The 13822-nt window shown below is 48.8% G+C and overlaps 6 protein-coding genes across 6 annotated transcripts; 4 read left to right on the top strand and 2 right to left on the bottom strand.

The window, feature by feature from the left end:
* Positions 1 to 286: 286 nt before the first annotated feature.
* On the bottom strand, positions 287 to 1891 carry AA0111_g1719 (hypothetical protein; the record flags this gene model as incomplete). The annotated part of the gene is made up of 1 exon (XM_028647409.1): positions 287 to 1891. The coding sequence occupies one exon, from the start codon at positions 1889 to 1891 to the stop codon at positions 287 to 289; it is 1605 nt and encodes a 534-aa protein (XP_028510416.1).
* Positions 1892 to 3080: 1189 nt separating this feature from the next.
* Positions 3081 to 4145, bottom strand: AA0111_g1720 (hypothetical protein; the record flags this gene model as incomplete). The annotated part of the gene is made up of 2 exons (XM_028647411.1): positions 3081 to 3338; positions 3393 to 4145. 2 exons carry the CDS (start codon positions 4143 to 4145, stop codon positions 3081 to 3083), a joined length of 1011 nt encoding a protein of 336 aa, XP_028510779.1.
* A 1543-nt stretch (positions 4146 to 5688) lies between these two features.
* On the top strand, positions 5689 to 7326 carry AA0111_g1721 (hypothetical protein; the record flags this gene model as incomplete). Its single annotated transcript, XM_028647412.1, has 1 exon — positions 5689 to 7326. The coding sequence occupies one exon, from the start codon at positions 5689 to 5691 to the stop codon at positions 7324 to 7326; it is 1638 nt and encodes a 545-aa protein (XP_028510780.1).
* Positions 7327 to 7629: 303 nt separating this feature from the next.
* Positions 7630 to 8211, top strand: AA0111_g1722 (hypothetical protein; the record flags this gene model as incomplete). The annotated part of the gene is made up of 1 exon (XM_028647413.1): positions 7630 to 8211. One exon carries the CDS (start codon positions 7630 to 7632, stop codon positions 8209 to 8211), a length of 582 nt encoding a protein of 193 aa, XP_028510781.1.
* A 1416-nt stretch (positions 8212 to 9627) lies between these two features.
* On the top strand, positions 9628 to 10755 carry AA0111_g1723 (hypothetical protein; the record flags this gene model as incomplete). Its single annotated transcript, XM_028647414.1, has 1 exon — positions 9628 to 10755. One exon carries the CDS (start codon positions 9628 to 9630, stop codon positions 10753 to 10755), a length of 1128 nt encoding a protein of 375 aa, XP_028510782.1.
* Positions 10756 to 12445: 1690 nt separating this feature from the next.
* AA0111_g1724 (hypothetical protein) lies at positions 12446 to 13253 on the top strand (the record flags this gene model as incomplete). The annotated part of the gene is made up of 3 exons (XM_028647415.1): positions 12446 to 12609; positions 12672 to 12898; positions 12955 to 13253. The coding sequence occupies 3 exons, from the start codon at positions 12446 to 12448 to the stop codon at positions 13251 to 13253; spliced, it is 690 nt and encodes a 229-aa protein (XP_028510775.1).
* Between the last annotated feature and the right edge of the window lie 569 nt (positions 13254 to 13822).

The raw sequence follows: 13822 nt of genomic DNA on the forward strand, positions 1-13822 counted from the left end.
TGCTCCCACCCCGAACCGTTCCGAAGTCGGCATCGCTACCGCGAACATCTAACTTTGCGTTTCCTACGCACTTTTTCTTCTGTCTTGTCGCGCACACAATCGCTGGAAAGATACATTTAGGTATGAAACACAGTGAAATTTAGAATGAGTAAGGCTCTCGCTAGTAAGTCAGTTGGAAGTGAGTATATATATTGACAGCATGACATATCCTCTTGTCGACGACTAGATGGAAAGAAAGTAAGGGCACGTCGTTGTTGCGCGCGTTTGTTCGTTCGCACGCTACTAACTATTCTTCCTTTGTATCCTCGGTAACAAGATCTTCGATAAAAAATTCCTCCCCTTCTTTCGCCGCTTCATTCTGTCCGCTTGTCGTTTCCACCTGCGGTTGTTGCAGATGATTTTGTTGTCCGATATCAGGACTGGCGGGATTTTCGTACGGAACCGACAACGATGGCACCCTTGACAACAATGACAACGATGACAATGAGGGGACATGGTTCAACATGATGTTATGGCCGACAATGTTGTTGAAATGAGCGGGCGACGCATGGGAGGACTGGTACCATGAAGGGCGTTGTGGAGCTGGTCCGTGCTGTTGCGGGCGGCGGTTGGCGTAAGGAGACATATCTGGGTGTCGTCTCTGCTGCTGTTGCAGAGGGTCACTAGGGAAGGATGGAGCATATGAGGGTAGCGGCTGCTGTTGTTGCAGAGGAATATGGGGGAAGGGTGGCGCATACGGTGGTAATGCCTGCTGCTGTTGCAGAGAGACATTGGGGAAGGTTGGCGTATACGAAGGTAGTGCCTGCTGTTGTGGAGGGTCGTAGATGTAGTTTGGCATATACCAGGATTGCTGCTGTGCCAGAGGGAAGCCGTTGGCGTGGATTGGCATAGACCAGGGTCGCTGCTGTTGCGAAGGGTAGCTGTCAACGTAGCCTGAAGCATACGATTGGGCATATGTTGGTGGCTGCTGGTTGTGACTTCCTTCCTGATGGAGGTCGATGCCCTGAGCTTGGAATTGAGGTTGCGACTGTTGTTCCTGGATTTGAGGCAGGAGGTCGTTGAAGCCAATGTCCACACCACCCTCCTCAGTGTTGTTAAACGCATGGGCAGCATTCATCGAAATGGTCATGTCATCGTTCTGCAGAACTTCGTTTGCGGATGACAGGATAGCTGGGTCAATGGTTCCATCGTAGCTACCTGGGAAGGAGGCAGGAGCATGATCCGAAGAGAAGATTGTGTCCGGCGTTGTTACAGCGCTTTCGTAACCAGTTTGCAGTGGAGCAGGATGTGGGAAGAATTGTGGATCCATCATGACCGTGTTATTCATCCAACCGAAGTCTGCGCCGTTGTAATTCCCATCCATATTGAGATTGAACATACTGGGGGGCTCACTCAAGAACCCCCCTTGTTCACGCCTCAAGGATTCCTGGAACATTCTTTCATACTCAGGATGCCAAATGGTAGGAACTCCGAAGCCAACAACATTTTGGCTTGGTGGTAGTGGTGGTTGAGAGCTCATCATTCCTGATGAGGACACAGCAGGCCCCATTCCGCCCATTTGATACAGATTTGAGATACGATCTCGAGCTTCCTGCTCATTGTGGCTTCCGTAAGGGATCACTAAGCGAGGAAAATATGGTGCACCAGATGCTTCTTGGTTGATTGCTGGACTGGGACCAGCGGCAAGACCTTGAGGCCTCGAAACTGGACCATGTCCAAGAGTATGATATTGGTCCAGGACCATTGTGCCGCCTGGGTTTCTCCTGGGCTTTTCAGAAGCAGGCATTAGCTTTCTGTATGATGTTTTTGGCTTTGGAATCTCGTCATCTTCCTGGCATTTCCGTTTGCGCGTGGCGGTCGGGCCGTTGGGTTCATTTTTCTTTGGAGGCATTGTGATTTGGCTAAAAGGCAACTGAAGGTTTGGGGAATCAGATAAAATCATATCGCATTTATGAATCGCTTTATACTAATACTTATCTGATCCTAAAAGTTAAGCTCGATGGTGGAACTTGGTTGAGATCGTAAAACTGAGCATTTTCATTGGTCACTTCCCAGATAGGCTCTAAACGTCTTCTATCCGTGGATTGACGCCGTTCATACCATAGGAATACAAAGCTTAGCGCTCATCAGATATCGTTATCAGACGGATCAGTCACATCCTTCCAGGGTAGCTGCTCGTACACACGGGCTTTACTCCATCAAAATCACGATCCGAACCAATGACTGCCCCCGTAAACTTGATAGAACGTGACTTTTACGTTCTACCTCTGGAACTCAGTATTTTCCATCGAGATTTCCAAGCACAGCATATTCTGGGTCATTTTCTATCCTAGTCTGAGCTCGAAATGGCTGTCTCGTGATCCTCGCTTGCCTAAGCCATCCATTTCAGCATCAAGCAGGCCTTTTCCCACCTTCATATACCGTGGTAAAAGCATTTCCACCAGTAACAACGGAAACTCCTCATTCAACGCCGCTCGCTTCTCTTGCTAGTCTCTTCCGACTTGCTCATATGGATCTCACCTGCCCTGGTTCTCTCGTGCGCTGCCCTCATCAACGCACTCGTTCCAACGTCATCCCCATCGTGAGCCCAAAACGTAAGGTGAAAGCGCAAAGCGGAGGGTGATGTTATCCTTAGATTGTTCAACTGAGAGCTGAATGGGTCCAGTTCTTGAAGTAGTATTCGAGTTCTACAAGGAAACGCGACAAACGATTTCCGCACACGAGCTATGGCAATTCTTCCACATTGGTAAGACACAGGCCCCAGTCAACCCATACAAATCGGGTGTTGAGACTCAGCGAGCTTAATCACGTGCAAGGTTCGGTGGTGGGCTGTCAGCGTTGAGACTTCTTTCAAGAGCGTGTGTTGGCGGGCTCATCACTCCCGTACATAGTAGCATAGCTAGATAGATGACAATATAGCGCACACAATCCAGGCTCGTCATTATCACCATTCCATTCAATATCTGTATGCACTGAAACCACATATCTTACATTTCCATCCATATATGGAAGACGCACTTATTACTGTATGCGTCGTGTCAAAGTCCTAGACGCCTCGGTCGCGCAAGTGATCATCTCGCTCAAGCATAACTTCCTCCAAACAAACTAACACTTCGCCCCATCCTCCAAGCACCCCAAAGCACCATACCTAGAATGGCCAAATTAGCGAATTGCCTGCAGATGACAAGCAAGAAAGTCGTAGCCAGAACAGCATTGTTTGACCATCCCGAGGTGTCAACGTAAAGAAGTATGATATCGTAGATAATGAAGATGTCGCGAAGCCAAATAAGCGGCACAACGACGAAAGCGAAACGAGCGAGGTCGTGGCGTTCGGGCGACTGCAGGATGTTAGCACTAGTACCAGGTGATGCACTGCGAAGCGATAGACTTACACCATGAGCATTCTTATTCGTTGTCCCATACTCCCTCAATACCTCAGCCGAGACGCTCAAGCTAGCTGCCACAACAATAGCCTCGTGTACGATATATGTGATTCTTGTCGCACGGTCATGGCTCATAACATTTGACCAAGACAACAGTGCATCTGGGCCGGAGCTACCAGTGCTGATATCCCTTGCTTCCATACCCAAGCCCCAAGCTGCAACACCGGTACCCAGCATGGCAAGCATGATGAAAGTATTCCAGATACGCGACATGGTCTTTGGTGTGGAAATACCGGTGCCGTTTTCCTGAACATGACTGGAGTGAATCCAGACTCCGCCATTGAGCAGCACAGTGAAGAATATTGTGGCAAGTGTTGTAGTGAAGGTAAGAGCCGAGATACTGGAAGAGTATTCACTCCCTATGAGAGTATAGGCTCGACGGCCATTCCAACCGAGGTCGCTAGTGTAATCGATCGTTCCGCTCGTCTTGAGGAGATCGGATACGAAGCGACATACATAGGCGACGAAGAGACAGAGAAGTGCTGGCCAGAGAAAGAGGTATGTTCCCAAAGTCGTCTTTAATGGACCATCACGAGCACTGTTTTCTTTGCCTGGCGCAGTAAAGCGTCGTTGTTTGATTCGCTTGAACGTAGGTCTGGATGCTAGACCAAGGAGAATCAGGGCTCCAGCTGCTGTGATGACATCGAGGGAGAAGACGGCTTGATATGATGGTCGTTCGTTTGTGATGTTGATATCGGACATTGCACGTTGGGATGATCAGGCTTGATCTACAGTGAGTGATGAGGGACATTCCCATCATTTGACTATATGCGAGATTGATGAAAATGCATCTCTGATGCATATGACGTTGATCGCTGTCACCCGCTTGGCAAGGCGATGATGGTGGATCGGTTCGGATATGGATGCCGATGATGGTGGTATTCGGAAAGGACGGCAGGTATAGCGAGCTACTCAGCCTCTGGTGAGGATGCTTGGTGTCCCATAGTCTATGTTTCCATCGCATGGTCAAAGAACAACGATGGCCGCTTGCATGGGTAAAAACTAAGATGGTGAGCAGAAGTAACGATGATGATGCAGAAGCTGCTGCCGAACTTGTGGAGGTTGGGTTAGTCGGCGGGAAGAGTGCAGGCGCTAAGACGTCGCATAGCCACCTCGGATCTGGCAGTTTGGTGGCGACTCCGTCCCATCTCATTGTCTGTCTCACGAACTTTCTTTTACGTTCTTCTCTTATCGCAAACAATATTTACGAAAATGAAGAGCATCTGGAAGATTTCATGGCTTACAGTTTTACGCGCGCGGTTTGGATCTGTCGATCTTCACGACGCGTCAAGTCACGCGTCTCTAGCTGCAGAGCTATTAAGTACGCTGCTGTACGTTCCGAAATCATTAGCACAAGTCATTCAATCTTCGTCCCGCTTTGCGTAGCTTACGAGACGAGATATAGCAGGAAAGAAGTATACGGAAGTGCGCGAGAGGAGCTGATGAACTGTAGCCACCCGTCACACACGGATTCTCTGTATAACTGGCCAGATCAAGCTCCGCCATGTCTCCAAGCCGGTCGGGCGACTCGAGACAGTTCGTTTGTGATCGGCAGTGCAAACGTACAACGTGGACGCAAACTCGTTTCGATCAAGATCATCAAACAAGTCGAAGGTTAGAACAGTATAAGTATACTAACAATCTATGTATAGACCCATCTAGCCTCGATCTCACCTTCTCGCTTGTTAATCCGGCCGGAGTATTATTGAAATAAGCGTCACATCTATCCGAATGTACGAAGATTGTTTATCGGGCCCGATTACTGACTGCAAACTCTATGTACGGTCTGAGTAAAGATACTGAAGCCTGGAGTCGAGGCTGGAATTTCTTTACCTAAATGAGACCATGTGGTTCGGGTACTGCAGATTTTTGTCTATCCAATTTCACTGTTGACTTTGAGTCTGAAATTATGTCTAGCACACCCTATGCAGTGGCACTGGTCACGTTGATCGTTGACATACAATTCACCCTCTACGACTGTTGCACGGGCACTGGTCGACCCTTCCTTCTCTTGATCGTTGGACAATGCGCCTCAGTTATCCCCTGATTACCCTTACAGACCTTATATACATACACGAACGCACCAAACTCCAACTTTCAATATTCTCTCTACTTGACTGCTACACAACTGACCACCAGTACTCATTGCTGCCAGCAGAATTCAAGACCTTCGTACCCGTCCTGCAGGCTTTGTGCGAGTCATCAAAATTCTGACAACCCGTCATACACAGCTACGTATCATAGCATGTCAGACCGAACGCGCCTGAAGCATGGCACCAACCACATCCAGAAGTATCTGGTGAAAGCATCGATCGAGTCGACTGGACGCTTGTCTTCGATAAAGAAGTGTTGTACGGACTCAGACACTCCAACCGACCATATGAAGATCTCCGTCTTCTTGAGATGCGGAGAGATCATCGCCAACGATCTTCCTCAAGTTGCCCTCATCTCGAACAGCGTCCTCCACCATCTCAGGGATGTCATATTGTTGAGGGACACCAAGATCGCACTCAGGGCACCCCTGGCTGAATCCGATCCGAAGATCAAGGAGAACCGCAGCAGGCACGTTGCATTCAATGCTGTCCTTAAAGACGTTCTCCGCATGTTGACAGTCGCTCTTCGCCGACTTTCCCAGCGGCAAAACGAATCAACCGTTTCTCCTGTGTCGATTAAGTACGACTCAAATTCATTCCGTCATCTATATATCGAAGAGATTGACGACGCGGTACGCGAAGCGCAGAACAATAGCGGGATTTTCTCCGAATTGGATCCTGCAGTACACGATCTAGACATAAAAGAGGATGATATCGACCAACAAGACATTGAGACTTTTCTGGGCCACAATGTCTTGCTCCTTGGGATACAACAAGATGCTCTCGACATATGGGAAAAATGCCATGCGAGTGAGTTGTCGCCCGCTGCTAGCGGAGTCATCACTGGTTTCGTATACCAGTTAGTTCGGGCAGAAGTATCGAAAATCGAAGTTACTGAGCAGGTTCCACTCGTCCGTCTTCCTGGCTGTCCTGATACTGGTATCATTGGTCTTCTCTACCTTCTATACGAGAACTTCCACGGCCAGGCGCTGAGGAAGGGCGGCAACACAGTTCGACAAGCGTCAGCCCGAGATATTGCTGGGACTCTCTTCATGCCAACTTTGGAGAGTTACCTCACTATGTGGACTCTCAAAAACAACGCTGTGAGAATATACATGTCAACGACAACTGACATGCCTCCACTTCCGACACCTGACCCATCCACTAAACTGCGAACGGTTGAACAAATCGAGGCCTCAAACAACATTCAACGATATGAATGGCAGGCGTCAGGTGGCTTGTTTTTGGTGAAATTTTGTAAGACCATGGGTATCATGGAACGCATCGAAGGCAGACAATGCTATAGCGTAACGGATGCGCTGACACGTTCCCTGCCCAAGACCTTGCAAACCGATAAGCCTGAGTTTTGGGAGGTGGTGTCTCTCGACTTACTGCTTCGAGTTATACTGAAATTGAACGAGAATAACGATTTCTTCCGCCAGGGTCAAGCGCTGCTTGATGTCGCCGACCACGTTGAATTGCAGAAGAAACAGTGGTTTGCTGGGAAACTCTATATACCCCTGCAGATATGCGTTGCCACCGACATCATCGACACCGTCGTGAGGAAAGACTCTCTCACAGAGATAGGCAAGGAGTATAACCACAAACCTCCACCACAGCTGATGCTCCACTATAACCCTACATTGAACGGATTTACAAGTCAAGCTATCTTGCTGGAGCTTGGCGATGCTGTAGGTGTGGCTGAAGTAGGCGAGCCAGCAGCATTAAGTGTAGCAATATTCTATAAGGCAATCACATCTCTTGGATACTTGAAGAATTCTTGGGCCTAGATGGACTTTCTGATCTCGTTCTTTGGCTTGGAAGCAATTCTTGGCCAGCACACTCTACCAACGAGCTATCACGATTTCTATAAACAGGCAAGGCTGATGCTATTATCAGGTAGAGCTATAGAATTCCTGCAGCTGATAAGCTTCCAGAACTTCCTGCAAAGGTGGATCTCTGACTGCTCGACCGACAATTTCAAGGAGATGGTGAGCTTTCTCGTTGTGCATCTGAGGAAAGAAAAGAGTGCTTGGAGTGTTGTGGCTACTAGACCTGAGACTAAATCAGAATTTGGGATGACTTCTGAATCGATGGCCAAGTTTAGACCAGCTATAAATTTGGAAGAAGCAGGCGACGCAAACACGGGAGACTTTCGAATTCCTTTGCAGCCGAATGCTCCACAAACAGATTCGCAGTCAGAACGGGATTCGCCGCCGATCATACCGACTTCGAACCGGCCCACCCATGCCTCTGAAAAACAGGACGAACAAAGGCAACAAGCTGAGAGAGATCAGCAAACCGACGAGTCGCTCAGCCATGACGAGTTTGGGCCTCGTGAAATTCTTCAAGCATTCGCGCAGCTTATGCAAGCCCAAGACGCGGTGGCACATCTTGCTAAGGGTACGTTCTGGCCAGAATGTACACAGCTTGCGTCTTACATAAAGGATGTGTACGTTAGCCTCACGGGAGATCAGCCGCATGTAAGTTCGACGAAGGACTTCAAGTACATACCCCTGCTTCTTGAGTTTCTTCACCGAAATGATGAGAAGCGCGAAGATGTGGTACGAAGCGGTGTGCTAGAGGCACTCAGTCAACACACCAAGAAGAATGGTGGAAAGCACCTCCAAAGAGTGAAGGACATCAGCGGCGTGAATCGGAAGGGAAACTTATGATGTCAACCAGCTATTTGCTTTTTTGTTTTCTAGTTACTTTCTGCTTCGACCATACTTTAGCTCCGCTTCTTGGCTGTTGGATTAGTATAGTGTAGTATTAACACTTTTTACTGCGACTTGATGGTTTATCAGACTCCCTATACGTGACAGCCAGATCGTAGTTATACTAGAAACTCCTAAAGTCACCTACCTGAAAGCGCCCCAAGATTCCGAAGCGTTACCTAGCGATAGGTGAAACAACTAGATCTAGTCACTAAAGGATTAAATCAACTGAGAAACATCAATCTAAGGAGTCGATATTGATGGGTTCGCACATCTCGCAAATTACGTCATGCTACCCGCTAGCCCCGTGCTAGCCCAGGAGTGGATGAGCTCAGGAGTGTGAAGTCAGGCAATACACATCGTGTTATGCAAGACTCGATCCATATATACGCAACCAAGACCACCTCAACAGAATTTCCTGCCATTCATACTACACCATTCTGCTTGATCGGAGACATAGCTGGAGCTTGCTGCATTCGATCTGTTTGGATAATATATGAGCCGTGCACAGGCCCACAGCGTCTCCGACCACAGGGTAAATCACTCGATTTCTCATTTCCACGCATGGGGGTTTGGCGGCGACTCCACTCCGTCCCATCATGCGGCCATGGCAACGCAACAAGTTCAGTCGACCGGAGCCTTTGAACCAGGCACGTACAACGGTTCTTTGGTCGCAACGATGTAGCGTTCTGCCATTCCGGGCCGTCAGCCTCTTTTTCGACGCCCCTTGATTTACGATCAAATATTCCATCCTATTCTCGTAACGGTGATGCGTTACTTGGTTCCTTCGACTTGCGATGTTGACCGCTCTTACTGCGCCGCATAGGTGCGTCCCCCTCAGATAACTATGGAGAACTTGCCAGATACGGTACAGCTTGATTTCCCATTCCGAAGGATTAAGTCGAGATTTGCAAATCATGCGAATCACAGTCAACTCGTTTTCTCTTGCCGCAGCTGCTCTTGCGTTGGTTGTTACTGCCAGTCGATTCGGTCCCTCCGTTGAAAATTGGCCAGACGTCAACAGAGACCGATGTTATGTTGGAGAATGACCAGATTCCGGCTGAGGGTATGCAAAGCAGTGACCCGTGTGCGGAGATTTTGCATGAGGAGGAAGCATCGATGGCCAATGCTACGAAACCAACTGGATGGACGCCCCACAATTCTTCAGCGGCCACGCAGTCCTTTCCTGATCTGTAAGGTTCATACATGGCCAAGCTCGCATCCCATACTTCGAGATCCACTATAAGACAGGCACGAGAGTTAGATTGCGCAGGGAAGGCCATCTCAACCGAAGCGACGGAGATATCTATCTAACATTCTGTATAACCAAGATTCTTTCCAGAATCAGGCCTGGACCTTCTTCTTGATTACACCATGAGCAGAATTCTTATCACAGGTGCAACCGGGTACGTTGGCGGTACTGTACTTTCTCAACTTATAGCCAGTACTGCCCCAAGCATCAAGGATCTCACCTTCGATCTCCTCATTCGCGACGAAGCGCAGGCTGTGAAACTCAGAAACGCGTACGGTTCTCGCGTTAATACCATCAGATGGTCTGGCCTTGAGGACACGGCTTTCATTGAAGACACAGCCTCGAATTATGATATTGTCATAAATACTGGCTCTGGTTTCATTCCTGAAGGTGCCATTGCCTTTGTAAATGGTCTCGCACGCGGTATCAATACCGATAAACCCGCACCGTGGATGTTGCACATATCCGGTTGTACAAACTTATCCGATCGTCCTTTGACGCAACCCCCAAGACCGATACGCGAGTGGAATGATGAAACAGACCGTGGAAGGATCCTCGACTTCATGGGAGCGCTCGATGAGATGGAGCCATACGCGCAGCGCACAACCGAAGTCGGTGTCTTGAATACGGCTGCTGAAACTGGTGTACAGGCTATCAGTGTCAATACACCTTGCATCTTTGGCGAAGGCACTGGCCTGTTCAACCGCCAAGGTCTAGTCATTCCTTTGATCATGATGTACGTTGTACAGCATGGCTACGGCTGGAAGCTCAACGAAACTGCGAATTTCGATTGGGTCCACGTCATCGATCTCGCCGATATATATGTTCTTCTCGTACGCACCATCCTTGAACGCGATGACCGCGGCGTCGGTTATCTTCCATCTGGCAGGAATGGCATCATGTTCTCAGCAGTGGGCCGTACCCTCATCAAGGAGATCAACCAGAGTTGCTTGGATGCAGCCTTTGCTGATGGTACCTTACCACGCGATGATACCCCCAAAGAAAAGGAAATCAGACTTGTACCACTGCATGAAATCGCGGACAAGCTCACCGCAGGCCGTCGCGATATCGCGGAGCGTGGCTGGGGCGGGCATAAGGCTACGAAAGCGGTGCAAGCACGCAAGCTATTAGGCTGGGAGCCAAAGCGACAGCAAAATGCTTGGAAGAAGGACTTTTGGGCTGAATTAGTCGCCCTGAAGGAGAACAGGCGGATGGTGACCATGGAGAGCTGCATTGGGGCCAAGAAGTAAGTCTTTGGTAACACATCGCTCGGAGCGTTTAGTTCTCTCATCTCAACAAAATCTGCATTGTGCTGGGCGATCGAAGGTTTGAAGTCAAGACACCGTGAATCATGCTTGTCCTCAGAGACCATCAAAGACTAAGCCCAATACGGTATTCTTTCGGGGCGTTAGCCTAGCGTCAGGATTTCAGAATTCGCAAATGAAGTTGTTGTCCCTGGAGCCTTGCTTTTCTTCTAATAATATTCGTTTGCATCAAACAGAACGTTCTCCGTAGAGCCTCGGCATCTTGAGCTCTTCACAGGCGCACCATACACAATGTGAAGTTCACGACACTATGCCCTCAATGGGTTGGAAGAGAGGTATTAAATGGGGCTATCCCATAAGTGCAACTCGTTACAGTTCGGAACATGGTTCCTCAATTGAGACCTACAAAACATCATTTCCTGGGGAAAGACGCTCTTAGCTAATGTCCTGCTAGGGCTCGTCTACCGTCTGAAGAGCGATACATGATTAGCGGTACGATGTACCAACAGGTCTTGGCTGTTGCGGCGTTTACGCACTCCTCTTCTCTTTCCCACCGGCATGGCATCCCATTGGTGTCATATGCGATCCGAGGCAGCGGGTTCCTTGCGAAGGATCTAGCTGCGGCGTGGAGGCACGGGGGGATTACGCTATTGAGTTAGTGCTTTGAGGAGAATCATGCGTCCCTCTGAAGTATATGCCGAGTTTTGCATTATTCCCTTCCCCCCAACCTTGCTGACAGTTCAAACTTGGTTATATCCGATAAGATAGACTGGGATTTGGTAATGATAGGAAGTCATTTCGAGCTTCGGTGGCTGTGCGTAGCTGGCAGATGCTAAGATAGAAGCGAGTTCATCGACAACCAGAACCTTTGCATCGGGTCGACACGGTAAGGCAATTTACAGAAGACTTTGTGATCATCTGTTTCTTTTTCCAGCCTCTGAGGCACAGTCGGCACGCCCGAGTGACCACAAAGATGTAGCTCGTGCCCCAACTCCTTTCGCATTTCCATTCGTTTTGGTGGTCAACGAACTCCGTCCTGTCTCCTGGTCTTACGCGCATCAAGATGTCGAATATGTCTCTGCTACGAAGATTGTCATATCAGATGCAGTCTCGTGGGCTAGAGGCTGGAACTAAGCAAGGATCATTGTTCGCAGTCGGTATCTCTTTCATTGTTATCACGAGTGTGATAATCTTCTTACGCATCTACGTGCGTATACGCTTGATGAAATTACATTTAGCCGTCGAAGACTGTAAGTCCACTGCCACAGGAAACCTTTGTAAGCTTCCCGCTAACAAGATCAAATCTAGATCTGATGCTATCTGGTGCACTTTTCACGATCTCGCTTTCTATGGCCAACATGATTTGTGAGTCTCCTCTCCGGCAATGAAACTCTAGCTATTGAACCTGAAACTAACTAATATTCCTATCCGTAGGTGGTTGGTACGGTGTAGGCACCCATAGTAAGTAGCCGAAGTAGATCCATCCAGTCAGACAGCAGCCGACGATCAAATAGCGCTCGACATCCCTAACGAGGATTTTCCATCCATGCTGAAAGCGAACCTTGCCACACGTCTTTTGTACGTTGTAGCAATTTGCCTAGTCAAGTTCAGCATCCTAGTGTTTTACCGAAGACTAGACCCTCGACGGCGTACGAGGTGGATTGTATACTTTTTGATGGCATGGGTGGCCGCCCTTTCGATCGTAACCTTTTTTGTACTACTATTTGTTTGCACACCACCTTCCCTATTTTGGAATCCTGTGGGCCAGGCCGAACATCCGGAGAAGTGCTTGAAGCAGACTACGCAACAGGTGTTCTTCAACATCAACGGCATCATGAAGTAGGTGTTGCCCAGTCTGATTATTTCGTTGATATTGTTTTGCTGACTTTCGTATCTCACAGCATCATCCAAGATTTCGCCATGTACATCCTACCACTCTTCATTGTCTGGAGGTTACAGATGCCACAAAGTCAAAAGATCGCTTTGTGCGCCATTCTCTGCGTTGGGCTGGTCGCAGTGGCAGCTGGCTGCGTACGATTCTATTATGTGCTTTTTCTTTCTAACGAAGCAGACATCTGGTACTATATGGCGGATTCACTGAATTGGTGTAGTATCGAGATATACGCCGGTGCGTCTCTTCCTTGCTGCTCTCAACGCTCCAGTGCTGATGAAACATTTGTACAGCCATTATTTGCAGTACGGCGTCCACTTTTAAAGTGCTTCTCAGGACATACCTTCCCAAGATTTGGAGTAGCGCGGGAAGCCATAAGAAGAGTTCTAGCGGACCTCGCGCACTCTACAGTCGATCGCACAGTGGACAGTTCGAGATGAAACCGTTTCGTGGGATAACAAACAAGTCAATCAGTAACAGGAAATACGGGGTCGAGGGTCTTACAGAGATCGAAAATGAGAGCGAGGAGGCTATCATGCGGTCCGAGAGTACTATGGGGGCAACTGCTGCCACATCCTCGCCAAATCGATAGCGAGTTTGGAAGAGTCACTGTATCACTAGAAGCTGAGCAGCGCTCACCACAATCATCAAGAACTGAGAAAGAGGCCGCACCGTGATAAGTTCCATCTACCCCTTGTTGAAGGAGGCCATGCTGTCATCGTGCTGTCCTAGCGCATGTCCTTCTCTCCATCATGTGAATTCTGCTGTCTCTTCCTCCATTACACAACTCCGTGGTGCCCATACTCCGCCATATCATACTCGAAGATGTACAAACTGACCACTCCAGGACCACACATATCACGCCTGCTTCGTGTCGCATTTCAAGAGCAGAGGTACTTTCCAAAGTACGGCTTTCAAGGATAAAAGCAAACACAGTAAGGAATGCTTGAGAAATCGGAAGCTTGGTCGCTATTTCCAATGTTCTTTCTCCAGATCGCTGCCTAGTGGCGGAGATTGGTGGCGTTCACGCCTTCCCCTTCCGGTTCTAGGGCGGCGCGCCTTGGATTCACCCTGAGGCTGCAACCCTTTTCCGTCCAGCTTGTCAATTCATAGTGCCTTGACTGCCTCCGTTCAATGATCACGGTGCAATTGACCCGAAAC

Source organism: Alternaria arborescens (genome assembly GCF_004154835.1).
Source record: "Alternaria arborescens strain FERA 675 chromosome Unknown contig_3, whole genome shotgun sequence".
Lineage (NCBI taxonomy): Eukaryota > Fungi > Ascomycota > Dothideomycetes > Pleosporales > Pleosporaceae > Alternaria > Alternaria arborescens.